Source organism: Lepidothrix coronata, unplaced genomic scaffold (assembly GCF_001604755.1).
Source record: "Lepidothrix coronata isolate B3197 unplaced genomic scaffold, Lepidothrix_coronata-1.0 Scaffold6, whole genome shotgun sequence".
Taxonomy (NCBI): domain Eukaryota; kingdom Metazoa; phylum Chordata; class Aves; order Passeriformes; family Pipridae; genus Lepidothrix; species Lepidothrix coronata.
The window spans coordinates 8,487,130-8,511,214 of NW_016690186.1; the positions used below are offsets into that span (position 1 = coordinate 8,487,130).

General features: G+C 39.7%; 2 protein-coding genes across 2 annotated transcripts in view; one reads left to right on the forward strand and one right to left on the reverse strand.

Annotated features, from left to right (window-relative positions):
* Positions 1-8,224, forward strand: part of NPC1 (NPC intracellular cholesterol transporter 1) — a 27,727-nt gene extending 19,503 nt beyond the window's left edge. Inside the window, exons 15-25 of the mRNA XM_017832025.1 lie at positions 356-483; positions 574-714; positions 1,322-1,411; positions 1,523-1,713; positions 2,073-2,188; positions 2,742-2,871; positions 3,598-3,798; positions 4,518-4,749; positions 5,790-5,903; positions 6,664-6,826; positions 7,468-8,224. Of these exons, the coding sequence (XP_017687514.1) occupies positions 356-483; positions 574-714; positions 1,322-1,411; positions 1,523-1,713; positions 2,073-2,188; positions 2,742-2,871; positions 3,598-3,798; positions 4,518-4,749; positions 5,790-5,903; positions 6,664-6,826; positions 7,468-7,550 (1,589 nt within the window). The 3' untranslated portion in view covers positions 7,551-8,224. The remainder of the gene's footprint in view (positions 1-355; positions 484-573; positions 715-1,321; positions 1,412-1,522; positions 1,714-2,072; positions 2,189-2,741; positions 2,872-3,597; positions 3,799-4,517; positions 4,750-5,789; positions 5,904-6,663; positions 6,827-7,467) is intronic.
* Positions 7,987-24,085, reverse strand: CUNH18orf8 (chromosome unknown C18orf8 homolog). The gene is made up of 20 exons (XM_017832036.1): positions 23,864-24,085; positions 22,051-22,127; positions 20,506-20,590; positions 20,066-20,122; positions 18,889-18,975; positions 17,540-17,680; positions 15,805-15,908; positions 15,240-15,329; positions 14,482-14,587; positions 13,054-13,165; positions 12,151-12,195; positions 11,707-11,760; positions 11,284-11,412; positions 10,841-10,947; positions 10,020-10,139; positions 9,736-9,813; positions 9,474-9,578; positions 9,320-9,388; positions 8,945-9,170; positions 7,987-8,188 (listed from the first exon to the last, which is right to left on the reverse strand). The coding sequence occupies exons 1-20, from the start codon at positions 24,074-24,076 to the stop codon at positions 8,109-8,111; spliced, it is 2,085 nt and encodes a 694-aa protein (XP_017687525.1). The 5' UTR covers positions 24,077-24,085; the 3' UTR covers positions 7,987-8,108.

Consider the following 24,085-nt stretch of genomic DNA (forward strand, 5'->3'; position numbering starts at 1 on the left):
ACTTGTTCACCTGGACTGCAATTTGTCACTGGTCCAACTTACATTGGAGTGGCTTAATACTGGAGCAAGGTATTGCATGACAGCACTCCTTAACTTCCCTCTTACACAGTCTGCATGTACTTTTGGAGTTAAGAAACATCTTAAAACTGGTCCCTCCTTTGCACAGCCTTAATGCTGTTAATCAGGTCAAAGACAGCAGCTGTAGCCAGGCTCATATCAAATGTTTTCTTTGCTCTGAAGAGAAAGGCTTTGTCCTGCTAAAAGGCTAGCACCTAAATTGGATATTTGTCTAGAAAATGCTCATGCATTTCTAGGAGAAGAGAGCTTGCTTAACAAACTTGGTCACTTCCTTCAGGGACACTGTCTACGATGCCAGCAGTTCGCACATTCTCCCTTTTTGCTGGAATGGCTGTGCTCATAGACTTTATTCTTCAAGTTACTTGCTTCGTAAGTCTCCTGGGCTTGGATATTAAGCGTCAAGAGGTGAGTATAAATGCACCTGTAAATACAATGTAATGGGGATGATGACATCCACAGAAATGCACTAAATCTGGCATTTAATCCATTTTTCAGGGGAATAGACTGGATATTCTGTGTTGCATCAAAAGCAGTGAAGAAACAGGTGGAGTCCAGCGTTCTGAGAGCATGTTATTTCTGTTCTTCAAAAATCTGTTTTCTCCATATCTGCTTAAGGATTGGATGAGACCAATAGTAGTATGTATACTCTGTTTCAAATAAGCAGTCATCTAAACTTGAGCAAAAGTGTAGCAAGCCTGAAGGCCTAAATAGGAAAAAAAAATCTTCAATACAATGAAACAAATAAAGCCTCTAGTATTTTTGCTTTCAGCACTAGTATAGAAATAAGCTTTTGTAACTGCAAGAGTAATGAGAATACACAGAGGCTTGATCATGGATTGTCCAAAGCCCAGGTTTAGGAGTTGCATTACTGACAATTGATTTACTTTAGTCCTATGTAAAAATCAAGCACATGTTGGCTCTTACACTGCATTAATCTAGAATGTTGTTGCTGAATCCATGATTCAGTTTGGAGTTACTGTACTTATTTATGGAAGGTGTGTGTTTGTATCTTTTGTTGCTTATTTTTAAGGGTAAATTTCCTTATAGTTTCAAAGGGAACTCTGAGTAGCTAGGTTTTACTGCCTGTAAACTGTAGTACTGACTACTGAGCACTGTTGTACTAAGCCTGGCTAGCCCACCTAAACTAGAGCCTCTTTGCATGGTTCCTATTAGCTTAGTAAATGACTCCTATTGCTTGTTGTTTCTGTACAGTTCTCACTTCCATGGATTTGCTTTTTTGCAGATAGCAGTGTTTGTGGGTATCCTGTCATTCAGTACAGCAGTTATGCACAATGTAGAGATTGGACTGGATCAGTCTCTCTCAATGCCAGATGTAAGTCCTATGATCGTGTCACTGTTCAGCAGTTTGTGGCTGAATTGAAAACATCGATACCTTGTTGTGCTCACTCAACATCATATAATAACTCAAAACCTTCTCTTTAAGGACTCCTATGTAATAGATTACTTCAGCCACATCAGCAAGTACCTGCATGCGGGTCCGCCTGTCTACTTTGTCCTAGAAGAAGGACACAACTACACCTCTTTGGAAGGGCAGAACATGGTGTGTGGTGGAATGGGATGTAATAACAATTCACTTGTCCAGCAAGTCTTCAGTGCTGCGGAAATTGGTAGCTAGTAAGTCTTTCATGCCTGTCTCTGTGTAGTTGGATGGAAAAAAATGTAACTGACCAGTGTGTCCTTCTGATTTAGTTCAGACTTAGCTGTTGGTTGTACAACTGACACACTATTGTATTTACATTATACTGTGGTTTTGGGAGGGAGGAGAATGGAAGAAGCTGTGGCAATCTTCTAGAGCTAGCTGGGCATTACAGCTCTTGGATGGGTTACTGGAGCATGGGAATATATGGAGAGCTAAGTAGCTTGGATGAGAATGAGTTGACATGGCATAAGTTGGCACTGGAGAGATCAAGGGATATGTTCTGGAATGAATTATAAAATTACTGATGATGGATATGTTGCATTATTTTTATTAGCACAAGGATAGGCTATGCCCCATCGTCCTGGATTGATGACTACTTTGACTGGGTGAAGCCACAGTCATCCTGTTGCAGAGTCTACAATACCACTGGACAGTTTTGCAATGCTTCAGGTATTAGCATCCATCTTGTTCCTAGGGGATTAGCTTGGTTTATAAGTTTCACAGCCAAAACACTTTATCGTGGTATGAGTCAGGTGAACTTACTGCAAGTGGGCATCTCTTGAGTTGCCCTCTAATTTATTTGAACTGCTGTTTGAGTGAACTTTAATATTCTACTGGAATGCTGCAGGCTGAAGACAGACAGCCTACTTAGATGACTAATGTAACTTGCTATAAAAATTTTGATCCTTCTGCTGGTTTCATTAGAGCACACAAACTTAGTGCTCTGGTTTTGTTCAGGTCATTCAGTTTGGTGTAATTCTTATCGGGTCTAATGTAGGTAGTGCACAAGTAACAGAGTTCTCTGTTAGCCCTTGCTTTAGTAGTAATAAATAAAAATAAAGGACTATAGGTTTTATACAGAATTCCAGGGCTGATCAGTTAGTTCATCATTAAAAATGCTTTTTATGGAATTGTATTCTGTAATATTGCAAGTCAGAAGTTACTACTGTTAGGACAAAGAATGCTTGATCCTGTAGCTGACATTCTTCCTGTATTTCTTCAGTCACTGATCCATCATGCACTCGTTGTCGACCACTGACTCAAGAAGGCAAGCAGAGACCACAGGGCAAAGACTTCATGACCTTTTTGCCCATGTTCCTATCAGACAACCCTAATCCTAAATGTGGCAAAGGGTAAGAGTCTTTATTTTATAGATCTCGCTCAGACCAGTCTGTCAAAGATACTTGCTCTAGACTTATGTCTGCAAGATTATCTAGTGTCCCCCCTAAAAGGCATACAAACATTGACATCTCACCTGTTCTGTAGTACTTTCTGAAACAAAACTGGAAAAACAAATGCATCATCAACTAAATGGAACAGCAGCTTTCCCCTGTACAATGAGGAACAATTTCTATCATCAGTCTCTTCTGGAATATCCTATGCAATCTTGAAATGTGTGGTGCTCTGAAGCTTTTATAGTTTTGAAAACTGCCAGAAAAAACTAACAGCTGTTCTGCATTAGCCACCTGAATGGCACCTACAAGTGGGCTGGAGGAGGACTATTTACAAGGGCATATGTAGGGATAAAACAAGGGGGAACAGCTTTAAAATGAGAGGATAGGTTTAGATTAGATGTTAGGAAGAAATTCTGTGAGGGTGGTGAGGCACTGGAACAGGTTGCCCAGAGAAGTTGTGGATGCCCTGTCTCTGGAAGTGTTCAAGGCCAGGTGGGATGGGGTGTGAGCAACCTTAGTCTGGTGGAAGGTGTCCCTGCCCATGGTGAGTGTGGAACCAGATGATATTTATGGTCCCCTCCAACCCAACTCATTTTATGATTCTATAAGATTATAAATTATAAAAGCTAATAAATTTGAATGATGCTGACACTTGACATCTAATATGTCACTATGTTTATATAGAGGACATGCTGCATATAACTCTGCTGTCAACTTTATAAACAACAAATCTGATGTTGGAGCTACTTATTTTATGACTTACCATACTGTACTGAAAACATCATCTGATTTTATTGATGCTATGAGGAAAGCTCGGATTATAGCAGATAACATTACTGAGACCATGGGCATCAAAGAGAAGAACTACCGGGTGTTTCCTTACAGGTATGGTTAGATCTTTCTTGCCTTGGTGACAAATACTCAAGCAACAGAGAAAAGGTGCTGGCTAATAACATATTAGACTTGAGTACTGAGTTTTGTCTAACAGAAGGTAATGCAGAGATTCTGGAATTTCTAGTAAAACCAGAAAGATACATTCTATATCCATATCACTGACTTCTCTTTACTGTGGTTGACAATACCTAACTTCAATCAAGAAGCCTGTTGTTCACGACAAAGGTAGCTCTGGCTCCATTTTGGGCATTTCCTAGCTTTCATAGTAGGATTTAATAGTTCAGACATAAGCAGATATGTTGACCTGGGTACTTGCAAGTTGTAGTATGAAAGTATTGACTTCAAACAAGTTATTTAAATGCCAAGCAAATGCAGCAGGGAGGTCAAGTATAAGAGTAGCTGCTGCTACTGCATACCACAGTGGTTCTCAGGACCTACTTTCTGGTATCTACTAGCTACTTAAGTTGAAGTGTGGGAATTACCCTGACTTCCAGACACAACCTTTATTTGAAGTGTTAGTGAGGAGTTGTCATAACAGCCAGTGTTCTGTTGGAGTCATTCCACTGATACAAGGAAGCCAGTTCCTGATGGTGAGTTCTGTAAGGGTAGGGAACTACTTTAACCTTAGCACAGAAGTTAATCTAGTGTTTGGACTAGATACAGCATACAGCAGGGAAGATGGCTAACAACAACTTCTCTTCTTTCCACAGTGTGTTTTATGTCTTCTATGAACAATACTTGACAATTGTGCACGATGCTATCTTTAACCTCTGCGTCTCCTTGGGATCAATATTTTTGGTGACAACTGTGCTGCTTGGTTTTGAAATATGGGCTGCTGTTGTAGTTTCAATAACTATTGCTATGATAATCATCAACATGTTTGGAGTGATGTGGCTCTGGGGCATCAGCTTGAATGCAGTTTCGTTAGTAAATCTTGTCATGGTAAGTCAACAAGACATCCCTCTGCTTGTTTCCAAGTCTTGAACAGTTCTGTGTCCTAAGTATATACTCACAATACTGAGCAGTATTTCACTACTGAACTTTGACAGGCATTTGAACAATAGTAGAACTATCTTAATACACAAGTTTGTTCTGACAACTAGCCCTAGTTGTCATAAGATACTGCAATTGAACTGTAAGCTGCAGTGCATCTGGTAGGGGTCACTTCAGTTCTGCAACAGCAGCTGTATTGCTGCTGTATAGGCCAGGTGCTGCTCCACATTAACACAGGTTGTTCGTGCTGAAGGTGAGGATACGTAGGTTCACGTTAGGGCTTCTGCTCTATTTGTGTTCTACAGAGTAGATATGAGACGTGCTAGCACGAGTATTGTTCCTGCATAAATGGAAGAAATCGTGGGCAAAGAGTACCTTGGTAAAACACTCCAGAACTAGCTCCAACAAGCAGCTATTAGTTGCTCTGGCTTCCCATGCTCTCTAGAGGTTTGTGGCAGGTCTGAGAAAGTTACAAGAGTAAACTGTTGGCCCATGTTACAATTAGGTGTATGTTCAAGCAAATCTGTCTACTAGATAAGGCTAAAATTAGCCTTAGTCAGTAAATGACTAAGCAGATGAACTGTTACAGTATCAAATCAGGATGTATATGATATTGTTTTTCTAAAGCAATGTTATTGCAGCTATAATAGCTGTGAACTGATTTTAGTGTTCAATATTCACTGCACACCTGCACTGAAGCCAGCTTGCTTCAACATCAAGAAACTTTTTGTTTTGGAGGTCAAATCTTGTATCCTGCTTCCTATTTTATTGTCTGTTGGTAATGACTGGTGCTAGAACACAATACAGTACCTGCAACAGCCTCTGGAAAGCAACTAACACTGAGCTTGTAACTTCCCATACCATTTTAACCCTGGGGACTGATCACAGCTGCTAGGAACCTTTCTAGCCTTACAAGCCTGAGTAGAAACCTTGCCAGCAAAGTGCTCATCTAAATGATGTTTCTGTGTATGTTTCTCTTCACTCTCCAGAGCTGTGGTATCGCTGTGGAATTCTGCAGTCACGTGACAAGAGCGTTCACTGTTAGTACTAAGGGCAGTAGAGTGGAGCGTGCAGAAGAAGCTCTGTCTCACATGGGCAGTTCAGTAAGTATCTACTATATGGGGGGCAAACAAGTATCCAAGTTACAACTTTACTATTTCCTTAAAAATAATACAGACAATAGTCTTCAAGTCATAAAGATGGCCTTGCCTTTTCTTTTTGGAATACTTAAAGCTCCTTAGGGTCAACCTAGGTTCCTACTAGTAATAGGGATGATGAAGACTACAATTTTTAAAATTATGCTACTAGTACCTAAAAGTAGAAAAGAGCTAAAAGCTTTAGCTGAACTAGCAGTTAGGATAAACCTCAAATTGTCCCATTAAAGTGCTTCTCTCTTCCAAATACTGAGAGGTGACTAGGAAATGTTATTTTGAGCATGGGAGGCAATTGGAGCTTTGGGAACACAAGCAGGGCTCAGTGTTTAGGTAGTACTGTCATGTTACTTATTTAAGTGACCTGGATGGGGTTGGACTGGGACTACTCTGGTGATGTGTGTACTGGACCTAGGTAAGGAACTTCACTGGAATGAGTTACTTCAAGTAATAGTGTTCATCTGTATTTGCCTGAAGGAGAAATTAAACTAGGTGACTGCACAGATCAGAGTAGATTTTTAATCATACTGAGCCTGTCCTGTGGGACCAAAAAATGAATTCTTCTCCTGAGTGAATCTTGGATTTCTTTCTAAGGACTAACAGGGAAGGAGCCTCAGAAGACATAAGAATCTTACTAAATGCTAAACACTTGAAGTAAATGGATTATCTAAAGCCCTACTTACCACTTAAACACTTTCTTTTTTATTGACAGGTTTTCAGTGGTATCACACTGACCAAATTTGGAGGAATTGTAGTACTGGCTTTTTCCAAATCTCAAATCTTCAAGATATTTTACTTCAGGATGTATCTAGCTATGGTTGTGCTGGGAGCGACACACGGACTAATATTTCTTCCAGTTCTGCTTAGTTACATTGGTAAGATGTGACAGTCTGCTCTAAACCACACTTCAAACAAAACCAGCTAGCTGTCTGTGGACACTTTCCATTAAATGGAAAGTATTGCAAAGATGAAAAGCAGTACTTGAATGTGCCTCTCTCATTCAAGCCTGTCTGTTGGAAACCAAGGGCTGTGACTGGTGGCAGTGCAAGCCCACTGTTGTGGACTTGCTGAACTGAAGCAACCACAGCCTGGCCTGTGTGGTTGCACTTTGCTGTGCTTTGTAGAGGGCCCATGTGGCATGACTGGCATGTCTCAGCCTGGGGCCAGGATGTGGGTGGAAGCAAAAACCTCCTCTGGGACACTGTTCCTGTGTTAGCAGAAATCTTGCTTTGTGGTGAGGACAGTCCAAACACTGTCTTCTTGAAAGCAGAAATGCATGTGCATAGCATAGTTCTTAAAAGTAGACTTAAACTGAGCCTTTACTTAATGGGGCTAAGACTGATTCACCTACTGCTGCCCTTGCTGCTGCTGCTGACAGGTATTAATAGCTAAGCAGAAGCATGTTTCTGAATGTTAAGCTGGACCTAGACAGTAAGATCGTGCACGCTTCCTGATGACTTGTCTGATTGTCTGTAATGCTGAGACTTCGGAGTAACTCTTGTGTTCTCTCACTCAGGCCCATCAGTAAATAAAGCTAAAACTCGTGCTGCACAAGAGAGGACCAGAGGTACAGAACGGGAGAGACTCCTCTACTTCTAGTTTTTTAACAGTGTTCAGTGGACTTCCATGAACTGTGGCTTAGGCCCAACTTTCAAGAACCGAAGTGCAGCATTGTTCTATGACTATCACACTGTAACCACCACTGACTTGACTTCTGCACACATTCAACTAGATGATACCAGCTGCGGCTTTGGACATAGCTTTAAACTCAGGAAATGCTAAGTGTGGCTCAAATAACAGTATTACTAAAACTAGATGTGTTAATAAGATTTCTAAAATACTTCTGTTTTCAAGAGGTTGCATCTTTTTCTTCTAGAAACCTAAACCAGCTGTATTGAGAGTTGAATAGCATTTCGTCAATGAAATCGAGGTGATGTGGATGAGAATGGACTGCTAAACCACTGACACTAATTTTAAATGCAGGTCAATGCAATTTTTGTCTCTATTTTTAGGGGGAAGCCATCACAAGTTGTAATATTTTTAGTACTATTTGCCAAAATGTCTTGTATATACTTTATTATAAAATAGCAATTTTGTAGTTCAAAAATCTACTTAAATGCAATAAATTAAGTTTATACATTTCAGTGGAAGAGTCTTTCAGAACGTTGTGGGCTTCATGAGAGCTTGTTCTCCGAAAACTTGTTTGAAGAAGGTGACATGTTCTTCACAGTGCTCACCTAAGGGCGATAAAATAAAAGTTACCGTTCACCTCACAACTCAGAAACAGAACCAAGATTGTGTAGTTTCACTTTCCTTAATTTATTAGTACTAATTCTTTAATGCTCTTGAGTACAGGAGTTTAAAAAATAGAAAGCAGTGGAATACTGAGGTATTTCCAGTCCTGTGACTAGTATTCTAGTGGTTAAGCAGTTGTTTGATCTATCTAATTCCTGGATCTAGTTCATGTACCTAACTGGCAGATTCATACCCATGAGAGCCCTTTACTGTCAAGATACAACATGTTGGAGTGGGATTCTGTGCCTACAGACTGTCAGGTGATTACAAACATGTTGCTGGTGCAAGCAGTTTAGCTTGGGTTTTAAAGGAGGAGGAACTGTACTATAAAACAGGCCCTGAATTCTTGTAACTTATGAAAACAGACAACTGAACTAAAGGGTTTCCTGACCCAGTTGCTGACCTCAGGAGAAAGCACTAATTGGAGATAATGGCTCTGCTAAGCTAAGCAGAGCAACTGCAAGTCAAACAGGTTAGTGAATCTGCAGGTTTCTGGTTGGCTCAGTCTCTTTACTCCTAGTCTTTATAAAGGAGTAATACAAGTTAATTCGGAATGATGCTCAAAGGTAAGCCTAAATATAGACTAAAATGTACCAGGAGTTTTATCTTCTAATACAGACTCAACTGGATTGGTAGCAAAACAAATCTTAGTTCTGTTTGAACAACCAAGTATCTTGGTCAAACTGCTTATTGCTTACCTGGTGTGAAACTAGGATTTCCTCGTAGCCGCTGATTTCTTTGTTCAAAGAATCGAAATATGGTATAGAAAAGCATGTCATCTTCTGCTTGCTTTGCTGCATCGAGGAATTTGCGGGCTGATATGCTGTCATGTCCTCCAATACCCCTGATGAATCTCAAGGCAGCCAAAACTTGGTGTTTGGACAACAGAACTTCCACTATTTCATCATTTGCTGTGGAAAGTCTCTGTGAAGTCAATCACAGCTGTAAGATTATGCTTCTAATGAATGCAAATGACTGAGATGCTAGCTAGTCACTTCAAGCGTGGTCAGGTAAGCTGTTTGACCAGTCTAACCCACATGTGACATGGAGTTATGATAGTCAGAAATGCTTACTTTTAACATGTCCAGGGAGAGCTGATGTGCAGGAGGGTAAATGCTTTCCAGGGACAGTAAGAGACAAGCCTAGAGCAAAAGCAGAAATAATTTTAAAATTACAAGGACTTCCCACCTCCATCACCAGTTTCTTGAAGCTGCTTGTCTCACATACCAAAGGCTTTGAGTCACTGAGCACATGGTACTGCAGAAACTGATGGAGCATGTAGAACAAGTTGTGTTGAACAAGGGTTTTGATGACCAGCTCATACAAGTAGTGCTGTGAATGCAGGAAGAAGACTATCAAAGGTATGTCTCTATACCAGTTTTTACAATCAAAAAGGAAGTATTGTATAGGACTGAGACACGTGACCAAGACTGGACTAAAACTCCATTTCATGGAGTGGGACAATATACTTGGCATATAAGTGATTTACCTGAACTGCAATCTGGAACTGGTTGAGAGAGCGAATGTATTCCATCAAGACTGCAATAGTGAATTTATGAGGTGCTTCCTGGACAAGGAAGAAAGTGTTAGGTGGAACTTGCATAGCTTCTCTATTTATGACAACCCTGTAAGAACGGGCATCAAAATACCCTAATCCTGACAAAGCCTTCTGCAGCCTATCTCAAGCAGTCAGCTTAAGTTGGCTGCCCTGAGCCTGCTGCCAAATTAGCTCTTCAAATTACTTAATTTAATTAGCCCTTAAAATTGACCTACCTTCTTCTCTGTAAATACAGACAAAACATGTGTGTACATGTCAGACTGGTCAATAACGGCTTGAGTGCGGACAGGACGTTTCAGGAGTGGATTACTTCTACTCAGGCCTGTTTCTACCACCTAGAAGAAAAATGTTTTTTTTAAAAAGAAAACTACTGTTGTAATACAGTTCTAGTCAGACTCAGCTGTACAGACAGTTTTCTACTCTGAACATAACTATGAACATATTAAGGAGGAAGTTCATGTTATACTAGATGCATCTTGTTCAGTGGGGCTTTCCTTTTGCATTTAAAGCTGTTTTTTAAAGTTATATAAATGCAGCTGCTATTATACACCTCAAAGCCAGGAGATGAATCAAACCTACTACACTGATGTAATACTCAGATTTAGAAGGATTTTGAGCATGTGGCTGTACTCTGAGTGCTTGAACTTGGTTTTGTAACAGGAATTATGAGATGCATCAGGGCTGAATATTTTATGCAGTGATACAGTGTGCAGTGAGATCAGTGGTTTGGAAACTAAGATATCAGTTATTGATTCAAAGTTGCTTTTTGAGCTTCTACCTTCTTCCTGCTTTCAAGTGCTGGGGTATGTTAGTCATCACTCTGAACATGAGCTATGCAGCACCTGCCACCCAAGTGCTAAGTGGAGGTCTTAGTGCACCTTGCACAGCAGACTTCTACTGAGAGCCTGAGGCAGCAAGGAGTTTGGGTAGGCCCAAATTTCCTAAGTAGAAAAGAGCATGACTTCACCCTGATGCCACCTGAAATGGAAATACCATCATCCCATCTCTGTAAGCTGCTGTAGCTAACATGGCTTACCATAGTATAGCTTTGCTCAGCTTCCAAGTACTTCTTATATTCATGATTCAGTTTGTCAAAAACAGTTGCAATCACAGACAGTGATCCCCTTTCTGGCTCACTAAGCACTGAAAAGAAAAAGAACTATGAGGGGAAAAAAACAGGGACTGTAATTTTGCCTTTTTCAAAAGGTGATCTCCAATTCAAATACATCTGACATGATTGAAAGCATTTCTTAAAAGTTTAAAATTTAAAGTTATGGGGGGGTGGGGAGTTGAATTCTTTAATGCTGTTAAATTCCTTTAGAATGGTGACTGAGGGTAATCTAGGCAAATGACACCCAACAGGACCAAGCTGGCTTCAGAGGTGATCTTAAATCTAAGGACAGTCCAGCTATCTTGGGTGAGTATTTATGAATAAGCACTGTGGTACTTTGAAGATACAGATAATGCATTTGAACTTACTCTGAGAGCATACAGATAGGATAACCATTTTGCATTCTTTTCTTTGGAGAAGGAAATCCATTAGTTTTCCTTTATCTAGCAAGAGGTTAACTACAGGTTCAAGTTTCACTTGAAGACTCCAGAGGTAACCTTGATTTGAGAGAGTAAAACAAAGTAAATTGCCTTATATAGTACACCCTTTTCCACCTTTAAACAAAAACACATCTAGTTTATCACTTATTTGCCTATGTTTTAGAGCAGCATTACCCTTGAAAAGTTGTAGTAAAGATATAGTGTCATCCTCAGTTATCACTACCAAAAGCTATTAACTTAGCAGATGTACCTAATAAGTCCCTTACATTTTAAGCTGCTTTGTGCACTGAAGGTATAAACTAGTGCCACCCTGACACTGAATATTGTAAAGTCCAAGAGCTCACCACTTACCTTCACTTGCACTGATGATAATATCAGGTTGAAAGACAATCCAAGAAGAAGAATCTAAATGTTAAAGTTTTAACATTCATATTAACATTGATTCTCAACTGTTGCTACTGAATCCACATTACTGTACAGAAGCAGATCCCATTAACATACTTTCATTTACTGTCACTTGTGAGGTTTTTGAACCATGTTCTTGGAATTATATCTTCAATTCTATGGTGTACCTATTCAGTAATGTCATACATGTGTCTCAAATGACCAAGAAATGTGGTATTATACTAGAGTTCAATATTTACAACTCTGTGAAAGCACTGTGTTACGAAAGACATTATTTTTTTGAAGTACACATGCATAATCAGCTAAAGCTGCACTTAAGGGGTCAAGGTAACAAATGCTAGCTTCTTCTGTGCTTCAGGTTCTTACATTTGGAGAGGATTTAAAGGATACAGAGTTTACATGGAACAGGAGCCTGACTTGTCACAGAAGCTGGACCTGCAGGAAAAAAAAAAGAGCTGGAAGCTGTCCTAACTACAATTTTATACTGAAAAGGCAAGTATGGATTGTAACATTGCAGCATGCAGTCAAAAAGATCCATTTGTGTAGCCAGATGTTCCACAAGGAAAATCTGACACTGAGAAGGCAAACACATTCTTCAAAACACGATTGTTTGGTTTTTAGCTGAGGGAAATAACACCTGCAGAACTATTCCAGCTCTAGTACTATAATTGGCTGTGTTTATATGTAATCACTTCAGTTTCTTTGAAAGGAAGGGTGATTTGAATTCTGACCTTTTGTTTAATACAAATCTACACCTGCAGATTTATCAGTCATGCTTGCTAACATGTGAAAGAGCTTTTAATGTGCAATCTTTTTTGTATAGAAGCATCTATCTCTTCTACAAGGAGAACTTTGCTGCTTTACCACCTGCTAGTGAAACTGTGCTCAGACTTCTTCTAGCTACTTCTAGATTGAGGGTATTGGATTGTCTTTCAGCCTTCTTAGCTTCCTAAGTCACACAGTTGTGACTTAAGCCAGAAAAGCATAAAGTGCTTTTGAGCACACTCAAGTTTTTATAGCTGTGGCCAAAAGAAACCCCAAACCAACAATTTTCAAGTGTAAAAGCAAAGTACTATGTGAAGTATGCACCTTAAACAGCAGCTCTTACTCTTTAGGCACACACTTGGAACACAAATTTATGCTCAGTTACTCCTTACCTTCTTTTTCCCTCACCCTCTCAAATACGTGTAATTGAAATGTTAGTAACCAGCATCCTAAAAATTGAAGCACTTGTGTGAGCTGCTTTAAATATTCTTGGTAAATGTTAGGATATTCATTATATAGTGGTTTTACCTGCTGCAGGTATTTGATAGGGTTGTATTGATCGAGGTGGAAGTACAAATTGATGGATGGTAGCAGACCCATCAAATTCTCCTCTTAGTTTGATGTCAAATATAACTGAAGTCTGCAATTAAAAAGAGGAAATCAGTATTCACAAATGTGAATTACCACCCATTTACATGTATTCAGGCTGCTTTTCACACTTCTGTCTTGTATTCTCTGTTAGAACCACTGAATGGCTGGAAGGGATGTACTATGGGTAGGGAATGCTTCACTTATCAGGCTCCTCAAACCTCCATTCCATCTGGCCTTGAATGCTTCCAGGGACAGGGCATCCTGTTACAGGGTCTCACTACCTTCCTGTAAAGAGTTGCTTCCTTGTATCCAATCTAAATCTACCCTCCTTCCATTTAAAACCACTGCCCCTTGACCTGTCCCTACAGGCCCTGCTAAAAAGTCTCTCTCAATCTGTCTTGCATATGACACAACTTTGATATTCACATCAAATTCACTGCTCAGTTATGGATGCTAGAAACTGCAAGGAAAATTCTGCAACTTCCTGTGCTATCCTCATACTTCTACCATTCACTCTTGTTCAATTCAGGTCACTAACGCTTCTACCCAATACAGGCTACCCTAGAAAACAGCTTTGCTTTCAGTTTCAGTGAAAACTGACTTCAATTACTGGTGTCTCCCAAAGTCAAGATGAATATGTTTTCTGAGTTTCTGTAGTCACGTTTGTAGCTTGACCAAAATGCTCAAGAATAAGTGCTCTGAGTTAAATGCTAATGTGTCGAATTAACATGAAATGTAACTCAAGTATCAACTAATCATCCTAAGGAAGTAACATGCCCCAGCTCTCAAAGAAGAACATAATACAAGAAGCCAAAGCCTTTCCACAAGTTATGAGCAAAGTACCACTTTAGCTTTACCACTGACTAAGCCTTCCTACTGAGACTACAGACAAGCAAGTTTTACCTATGCTACCATACGCGTAAGAAAGCTTGTGTTCGTTCAGATTTTTACAGATCCAGGCCTCCAAACTAAATGAGCACAAGTTTATGTTATAGAAATGTATAATTCAAATGTTTGTGATATGAGAAGTGTCCCAGGGTTAATAACTTAGTATCCAATTTAACTCCACCTCTTTGCATAATGCTTTAAAAGCCTACACAGTGCAGCAGCAGAATATCATAGGAAACTTAACAAGAAGCAAAACCAGAGTGTACGAAAAAGCAGGCATTAGCAACAGCCCTGATTAAATGACAGCTCAACAAGGTAAAAGAATAAATTTGAATCTCTTATACTGTTATGGTTTTGATCCTACAAATACTCTGGCTTTTGGCAAAGACAACATAGAAAAATATTTTCTTGAGTGTTACTAATATCTGCCCATAACTTCTAAAAGTTACAGCATGATGCAACATAAATAAATCAGACCTCAGTATCCTGATGATGTACTACCACCAGGTTATCCACCACATTCAGTGCAAACTTCCCAGTTCTGTTCAGCTTTAAAATATGCGTCTTCTTACAGGAGCCCTCTCTGTGGAAACAAACAGAGATGAGAACTGGTCAGTAAGCCTGTTTAGACTATAAAAGTAGATGTCTCTTTGTCCTGGTTTTGCTGGAACTGAGTTTATTTTCTTCCTGGTAGCTGGTACTGTGCTGTATTTTGGATTTAGTATGAGAACAACATTGATAACACATTGATGTTTTAGCTGTTGCTAAGCAGTGCTTACCCTAAATCAAGGACTTTTCAGTTTCCCATGCTCTGCCTGCATGCAGGTGGGCAAGAAGCTGGGAGGGAGCACAGCCAGGACAGTGGACCTGAACTGGCCAAAGAGATATCCCATAGCACAAGACATCATGCTCAGTATATAAGCTGGAGGGAGTTGGCCAGGATGATTGCTGCTTGTGTGCAGGCTGGGTGGTGAGCAATTGTATTGTGTCACTTGTTTTTCATGGGTTTTTTCCCCTCCCTGCCCCTTTTCATTACTACTAGTTTTTATTTCACTTATTAAACTGTTTGTAACTTATGAGCTTTTACCTTTTTCTGATTCTCCTCCCCCTCCCAGCAGGGATTTGGGCAGAGAGTGAGCGAGCAGCTGTGTGGTACTTAGTTGCCAGATGGGGTTAAACCATGACACTCCCACACATACAAGAATTGCCCCTAATGTTTTTCATTCTGCTCTTACCTGGGTAAGTGATAGAGAACTACTTCTGCTCCTGTACTGTTGGAAGTCCTCGAGTGATGCCTCAAATACAGAACATAAAGCTGCCCGTATCTAACAAGACAACAGGATTAAAGCATTATTTTCAATTAAGAGCTCTACCAGTCTGTTAGAGACACACATTTTATCCTAAAAGAAGAAATGAGATTACCTAAGTCAGGTAATCATTTAATTTCATTTAATTAAAAGTGAAAGACTAAAACAGTACTTGATATATCACAATGCATGGCCTATACTCATGCAAGTTAGGCATCTCTGAACAACTCCTCTATCAAAATATCAATTAATAAATGAAACATTCTCAAAATTTCTGTACTAATCAAGAACAATTTCATGTAATACTTCTCAGTTTGCCTCCCCTCCCCACGTTCCCCCACGAGGGTTGTTTAGATGTTTTGTTCAAGGCCATAACTGAAGCACTTTAAAGCAACGGCACTGCTAAAACAAGAAAAAGTGCAAGAAAAAGTTCTCTCAGCATCCCCAAACTGTCACACTTTCCCAAGAAAGACCTGATGAGTTAGATACATACATTGTGGCCATAGCAATATCTCTTTCAGAAAGGCTGAGCTTGGACGACTTGGGTGCTGCAGGTAACTCAATTTCAAATTTTGATAGTTTTGACATGGTTCCACTCTGTTAAACAGCAAAACAAAACCCGTCAAGACCTGAACCAGAAAGATCCCGAGCCGCCTTTCCTCAAATGCGTATCGACAGCGACCCCACGAGGAGAAGGATGGTCACAGCCGAAAAGAAAGGGGTTTATGCTTGCTTTCCTAAAACAACCTCCAGTGTGTGATTCTAAACACATACTTCTGCTATTGTAACTTTACTTTTATAAAATCAACGTCTTGATTTTATAAAATCAACTTCAGCTAGAAAAATATTTCTATTTTAATTGCGTCAAGATAAATTTGTATGCAAATCCCATGTAAAACTGGCCTGGCAGTTCTCAAGTTCCCTTCTCTCTCCCAGCAAAGTACATGCTCCAACTCTTAAATACCTGCTTACTGGGGAAAACATCAGTACGTCCTATTAGCCACAGTCTCCTTTTGTTCCTGCTAACTCCAGAATCTGCCTTATACTTAAAGCATATCCTGGCTTCTGCCCAAGGTTTCCTCTCTCCTCTTCCTCTTTTCTATGGAATTTATATTTAAGCAAGTTTTAAGAATTTCCAAAGCTTCTACTGAAATTCACTTCCTACTCTCATTAACTCATTCTTGAGTGTGAGGTATGAACACTACAGAAGTATTTCCTTTGCTAGAGCTCTATTTGCAAATACTATTTTAGTACAGTATCTTTCTCAGGATATCTTTAGATATTACCTCCTGAACACATAATAAAAATTATTTAGCTTCAAGCTGCAACTTTAACACAAAATGTTAAAGAGGGGGAAGTGTGACCTAAATCAATAGAAAGAAAACTGTGAGAGGCTAGTGAGTGGCTGGCTACTCAGCCACCTAAAAGAACATCATTTCAAGATGCAGTACAGACCCTACACAAGATTAACCCAAGCCAGGAAACTCACTTGAATAAGCAGCTTTTTTAATCTCTTCCCTTAGACTGCAACAGAAATCTTCCTAATCCCTTGACATGAGCAAGCAAAATGCTGTAGTTCTTTTCCTCGTTTTTAAAATCATCTAACTCCATGGTTAACTTAAAACAGATGCTAGTTTACACTACACTTTTTCCAAGACAAAAAGAAAAATATTTTCCCAGAAACTTCGAGTGTTGTTTACAGGGAAGAACACCAAGAGAAATAAATACTGCAAACAAAGCCCTCTTGTGCTTGGGACAACTGTTGTTTCTTTCTTCTTTTTCTGTTTTTCATCCACTCACATTTAGAAGGTTGTAATTACAAACACAAGTGAAAGGCCCTTATTTTTTCTTTATCATACTACAGAGTGCAAATGTCCCTATTAAAAGTAAATAATAAATACCTATTTAAGTGAAAAAAAAAGATCACTTGAAAGACATTTAAGTTGTAAAATATTTAGTCACCAATTTTTTCTTTCCTTTCGGAAGATCAACTGTCCAACCTTGGCTGGACACACCTCTTTCCAAAGAGGATGTAAAACCCAGCAAATTACTTAATTTTAAGACATCACCTAATGAACTACCTTATAGATTTGCTTATTGTCATACAAGGATGTGAACATGTGCATCTCTTGAAATAAATCCAGGAAAAGCAATAGAACACTTGAGTGAAGAAGCAGCTTAAGAAAAGGAAGCACACTAAATGAAAAGTTTGGAACACATCCCCTTACCTTGAAATAGAATGGCTGCAGGACATTGCCAAGGACAGTGGTGGAAAGAAGGATAACAGAGCTCTCTGGACAATACATGTACCAGTTGACATTAATACTCTGATTCTTCAGAAGTTTTAAACTTCGTTTCTCTGGTAATACCTGGAAACACAGGATATTAGCATTATATTACCAGCAATATCCAACAGCATAAATGGCACTACATAGTAACACGGGAGAGTAAGTGAGAAATAATTAAGTGTAAGGACATTTACAGGGCTAGAATTAAAAATCAGAAACCTGACAATTACAGCATTGGCCCCAATTTACTGTAGCTAAGGAAATGCACATCAAATCCTCCTCAAACCCTAATGCAGTCAAAGGTGCTGTGTCTTCCCACTCATCCAGACAGGGGTATAGGTTCTGTCCATAAAAGAGTAAACAGCTAGCTTGACACAACTAGTGAAATTTTATTAAAAAGTTCTTTTTACAATGTCTTTGCTGGGTTCACTCCCCAGTTTCCCTAATCTTTTATATTTTAACAACTAAAACAGTATATAAATCTATGCTGTTCATTTTAAGGGCTTAAATATCTTCTCTTAAAAAACATACTTTTTTGATTTGGTCCTTTTACCTGCAGGGTTGACATTCATAATCCTTTTAGGTGCTAAATATATATTTTCCCTCTCAATCAGCAGAAAATAATGCTGCTTTTTCAGTTATTTTCTTCAGTACAAGTTATTAGTAACAGTAATTACATGAAACATCGTGTCTTAGCTCCAGGACTGAAACTATTGGGAAGTGTACAACGTTTTTTTAGGAAGTTTTTACATATCCCTCATTGTGACTGTCAGAAAGGGTTATTTATTCATTAGACTTCTTTAAAAACATATGCAAAGGTAATTACATGTTACACAGAGGAACTCAAAGAGATCAATACAGGAAAAAGCTTCCAATTTGCAGAAGTGTATACTAGCTAGTCAATTATTCGCTCTTTGCCGCATTTTAAGCATGCACACATCCTCCCTAATGCTAATTAATTTTGTATGAAGTGGTATTTCACATTAGATTTAAATACTCATTTCCATACAAGCCAAGAGCAGCTCTTCATTTAAGAGTTCTCAAGGCTTAGTTGAGTACTCCTTTATACAGGGTCTTTAAACCTGTTAATGACAAATTTGCTCTGCTCCAAAAAAGTATTTCTCTCAAAAAAAAAAATAATTGCAGTCTGCAAACCAAATGGCAGAATTTGTCTTTTTTTGTAGTGCACTTTCTCAGTTGGAGAGACAGAAGAAAGGAATTCAAATATACTGTCACAAATTTACATTTTCAAATCTCTAAACATGTCCTATGGGAGTTATTTGTGTTACCTGGTAGAACTCAATTCCTTGATCTGTGATGAAGACAATTTCTGTAGAACTCGTCCAGCAGAATCCTAGAATATTGGCATTCTTTGTCTTTTAACAAACAAGCAAACAAATACTCTTTTACTTGGAAAAATTAACTATTCACATAAGCTAATATTACTAAATGAAGAACATGAGACCAAAGGCAATTTAGGTATCCAATCTCTGGAGTTAATACTTTTAGCCAGCCAGATACCCAGCACATATCAGTCGCTTTTATAAAGACTTCCAAAACCACATATGAACACAACTACTGTATGACCTGGATTTTTGGCAGCATGTAAGATTTACAAGTTAATTATACAATGAAATTTTATTTTCAACCTAGATAAAACTAGGTTCTTCTGCTTCAAAATGTACTGTCAATTCAACCAATTCCTGACACAAAAACAAGTTTCCTCATGTTGAGAGAAAGTGAAAAAATTTGCAATGACTTCACTCAGAAGTCTACTTCTACTACTACACTCAGAAGTTTCACTACCATAAAAGGTTTGTTAGAATGGTTTACTCCAACACATAATCCTAAATAATGAAGCAGACAGTGCTTCAGCTTTAAAAGCTACAGAAATAAAGGCATTTTTGCAAATCAGGTGTATAAAAATCTACTTTATCATTCTCTTACTCCAAAATGTAATTTGTCTTAGCTAAAAGTTGGAAAGTACCAAATAATGACAATAGTACTTGTTTCTGGTAAAATAATCATCAAAAAATTAGAAGGATTATTTAAAAATACCAAAAATAATATCCAAACTAGTAATAGTTTACTATTACTGATTAGCAAAATTAGGGTAAAACATCCACAATAACACATCTGGCATTAATATCATTACTGTCCACTGTTTCTGCAGCATCAGCACTTTGTCTCTTCTCCTTCCCAAACCTTGACATTTGTGGCCTCCACAGCATTTCCACTCCTTGCTAGGAAAGAATTACATTCACAGGACCGGGAAGTTTTTTATGAGATCGTCAGTACGTGTTTGTTCACCTTAATTTAGATAAATAGTGGTGACTGCATATCTCATTTACTCCACATTAGTATTTTGAAAGGTATCTCAATTAGTTCTGTTGTAGAGTAGAGGCCACCAGTGTAACTAACATTAAAGTTTCACTTAAGCATATAGGCTTGGGACATTTAACTTACCTTACATTCCTGTGTATATTCTAGCTGAGGGCTATCTGGAATAAAATTCAAAAAATCCTGCAAAAACACCCATTAAGTGTATTAGAAGTTATGAAGACAGACTGGCTACATACATAGATACAAAAGAATAGATACTAGTTTATCAAACTGTTTTGGATGGCATATATCAAAGAAAAACTTGACTCACTATATTCCACTTCACCCCTGCCAGAGAATTCTTTACAGAAGTTGGCTCCCCCTTATACTTTTTCTTAAATGATGACATTAGCAAGACAGTAATGCTGCCTGTCCAGCCTCTCAGGATGACAGAGGAATTTTTCACTACAGCTCTTGTTAGCCACCAGACCTCTTGAACATTTGTCTCAGAGACTTCTACTCTGGTACTGTAAGGAGAAGATTTCCAGCTCCAATTCCCTATCTGCAGGGTGTAGGTTTCTTACCACACTCTTCAAAGTTCTCTGCACAGCCAGAATCTTGTTCCCCAAGGAAAATTTGATGCACTTCACTTCTCCTTTATCTTCCATTCTATACAGCAAGAAACAGAAGTTATGAAATTATCTTCTAAAACAATTTATTACAGAACTCTGTAATGTACCCTCAAAAAAACGAGGAGAGAGGAAAAAAGTGTAATGCAAATGATTTTGAATACAGATTATTACTGTTGCCTGGCAGTAATGGATTCAAAATCCAGACTGAGAAATTATATCAGCTTACTCTTCAAAAGAACACATTTTTTACAGAATCACAGAAGAGGTTGCACAAATTAGCACCTAAGGTCACTACAAATGCTCAGCTCTGTTGGCCTGTGGTGTGGAACTGGAAGACTTGTGGGACTACTCAAACCTGCATTATTGGTCCTGTCCCAGTGAGTCGGGAGTACTGTGGCATCCACCAATATCCTGCAATCAGCTCCTTTACTTCCAGGACTACATCTAATTAACACAAGCCTACTTGCTTCCTCTTTAGGACACATCATCTGGAAGAAGCTCTTACATTAAAGGGAGAGTGAGGCTGTTTTCACACCATTAAACAAAAGTAAAAATGTATTCTTACCAAATAAGCATCAGTTCAGTTGGCACAGATAAGGTAGTTCTACTTCCAGTATATGTTATTAAGTCCACACAAAGGGAGAGCGAGATAGTCAAGTGGGAAAATTGTGGAATCTCATGAAGTTCTCTTAGTATTTTCAGCTCCCTCAGGATTTGTGACAAGGGTAGTCAAATAAAAATAGCAACTTTCAGGAAGGCCCTATGCAATACCTAACAGATCACAGCAAACACACCTCAACTACGAATTGTTTCACCCACATCTATACTGAAGCAACCTTTGAGTGACAGAACACTTCCTTAGACATGGAAAGCAGAGTTCAAAGAGCCATCACTCTTGACAGTGGCATATATAAAATAGTTTTCTAAAGACAAAGTCATTTAGTTGAAAGTATTGTTGTTGTCAGATGCCGCAAAAAATGTTTCCACAAGAAACAGAAGGCAGAAAAGAAGCCAAGTTAGGTTAAACAAGGAACAGAATGCAAGAAACCCACGTGTAGATTTGTACACTGTGCTTGAATCATAGGCGTAAAATTCATTAATTACACATTTAAGTTTACTTCATTCTGTTTAACTTGCTAACTGTATCCTTAGAGAAGTCATTGCTACTGTAGGAATCACAAGTCTGAATATCCATATTCTCTTGCGTGTTATAGCACATTTTAATAAAACACTTGTTTAAAAAAAAAGAAGACACAGCCTAATAATTTTTTTTTCCCCCCAGAAGACTATAAATTTGTAAGGGCAAAGCATACCATCTTAACTGCAAGATTATCACAGAATCACAGAATATGCTAGGTTGGAAGGGACCCACAAGGATCATCGAGTCCAACTCCTGGCCCTGCACAGGATAAGTTTTATGCCTGAATTACAGCAAATCAGGAATAAGCACCTAATTTAAAGATCACATAATTTCATCCCCAGACAAAGGTGCCTTACCTGAAGGAGATGGGATTTCTATCCTCTAAACCTTTAACAACAACTCCTGTAGCTCCACCAGATCGAACAGCAAAAACCTACAAAAAAGTTGTGAGCGTATTTTTAACTTGTTCAAAGTCATAACCTTAACATGCTGCCTTTTCTATAAGCCACGCCTTTAATTCTTCTTTTACTAGATACAATTTTTGTTCTTCCACAGATCTGCCAGTTCACACTAAGATAATCAATTCCTCAGTGTGAATAATCGATTCCTTCCTCTGGACTTCCAAGTTTGCTTAGAGTTGACAGGTTTCCAATGGTATTATTACAAGTCTTGTAGCATATTCTGAGCTAGCAGGCAAGTTAAAACAGTAAAAATCTCTCTATTCTCTTTTTTTTCTTTCTTATATTAATATTTTTCTAAATCAGGTGTTAGCAAAAGTATCCAAGACATCAGGGCATTGTTTGAAACAAAAAGGAAATCAGCTTGGGGATTGGGAAGAGATGCAACTCAATGACCCAGAAGCTTGGTCCTAGCAGAACATGCTACTAGAAGGAATAGTTTAATAGTAATCTGCAGTTTTGCACTGGTGAGGCCGCACCTCGAGTGCTGTGTCCAGTTCTGGGCCCCGCAGTTTAGGAATATTGTTGAGGTGCTGGAGCATGTCCAGAGAAGTGTTGAAGGGTCTGGAGCACAAGTCCTACGAGGAGTGGTTGAAAGAGCTAGGGCTGTTTATCCTGGAGAAGAGGAAGTTTAGGGGTGACCTCATCCCTTTCTACAACTGCCTGAAAGGAGGCTGTGGCCAGGTGGGGGTCAGTCTCTTCTCCCAGGCAGCAAGTGACAGGACAAGAGGACATAGTCTTAAGCTGCACCACGGAGACTTAGGTGGGGCATTAGAAACAATTTCTTCCCAGAAAGGGTGATTAGATATTGGAATGGACTGCTGAGGGAGGTGGTGGAGTCACCGTCCCTGGAGGTGCCTAAGGAAAGACTGGATGTGGCACTTAGTGCCATGGTCTAGATGGCAAGATGGTGTTCAAAGGTTGGACTTAGGTTAGACAACCTAAGTTGTCTTATTTCTTGCAACGGCAAGAAACACATCCCAGAAGTACTGCCTGCTCTCCAAACACCCCTGATCACATCCACACCACATGTGGCAAAGCCATGCCATCTATACAGGGAAGAAAGCTTGAAGGTTTTGACTCTGTGAATGCTGAGGTCGCAGAATGGTTATGGGAATTAGACAGTGGAATGTATCCACACCTATATAAGCCTGATGACAGACTGTGGATCTTTTAGCTATACTGAGCTCAAAAGCCCACAGGGGTATTAAGGAAAACATGCTTAAAAGCACTAAAAGAAAAGAAATGGCCACCCGGGTCTGAGACACAAGTAAAGCTATAAATATTATTTTTTTATGATTATATTGAATTTCAGGAATTGAAAAGACAGTGGTAGGGGAATCAGAGATATTAAGCTAACAGTGAGGTGACAAAGTTTGACAGTCATGCTAGGATGCTTGGAACAAAAAGGAAAAGTGCTGACTGAAGAATTCCAGAAAGACCTTACGGCAGCGAGAGTAAGGCAGGTAAAATTCAACCTAATAAACTGGGGGGGGAGGGGGTGGAATCTGCCGCCTGTAGCACGATGACAAGTCCCGAGCCAGCACCCGGAGGGAAGGGGAACAACCAGGCTCATGCTCAGCAGCCGAGGGGAGGGGAGGAAACCAAACCCGGGCGTGAGAGCCCCCAGACCCCGCTCCTCGGAGAGCAGCAGCGGGCTGTGCCGAGCCCCTCGGCCCGTGTGAGGGCGGGGAGGCCCCGCCGCCCCCACCTGCTTGTTGGCCTCGTCGAAGAAGACGCAGTTGACGGGGTTCGCCTTCTCGAAGTGCACGGGCCGCGCGCACAGCGCCAGGTAACAGCCGCCGCCCTCCCCGCCGGGCCGCGCTCTCCCCTCGCCGCCTTCTCCTCCTCCTCCTCCTCCCGCTGCTCCCGGCGCCTCCTCCTCCGCCGGCCCCGGCGGCTCCCGGCTCATGGCGGCGGCCATGGACGAGCC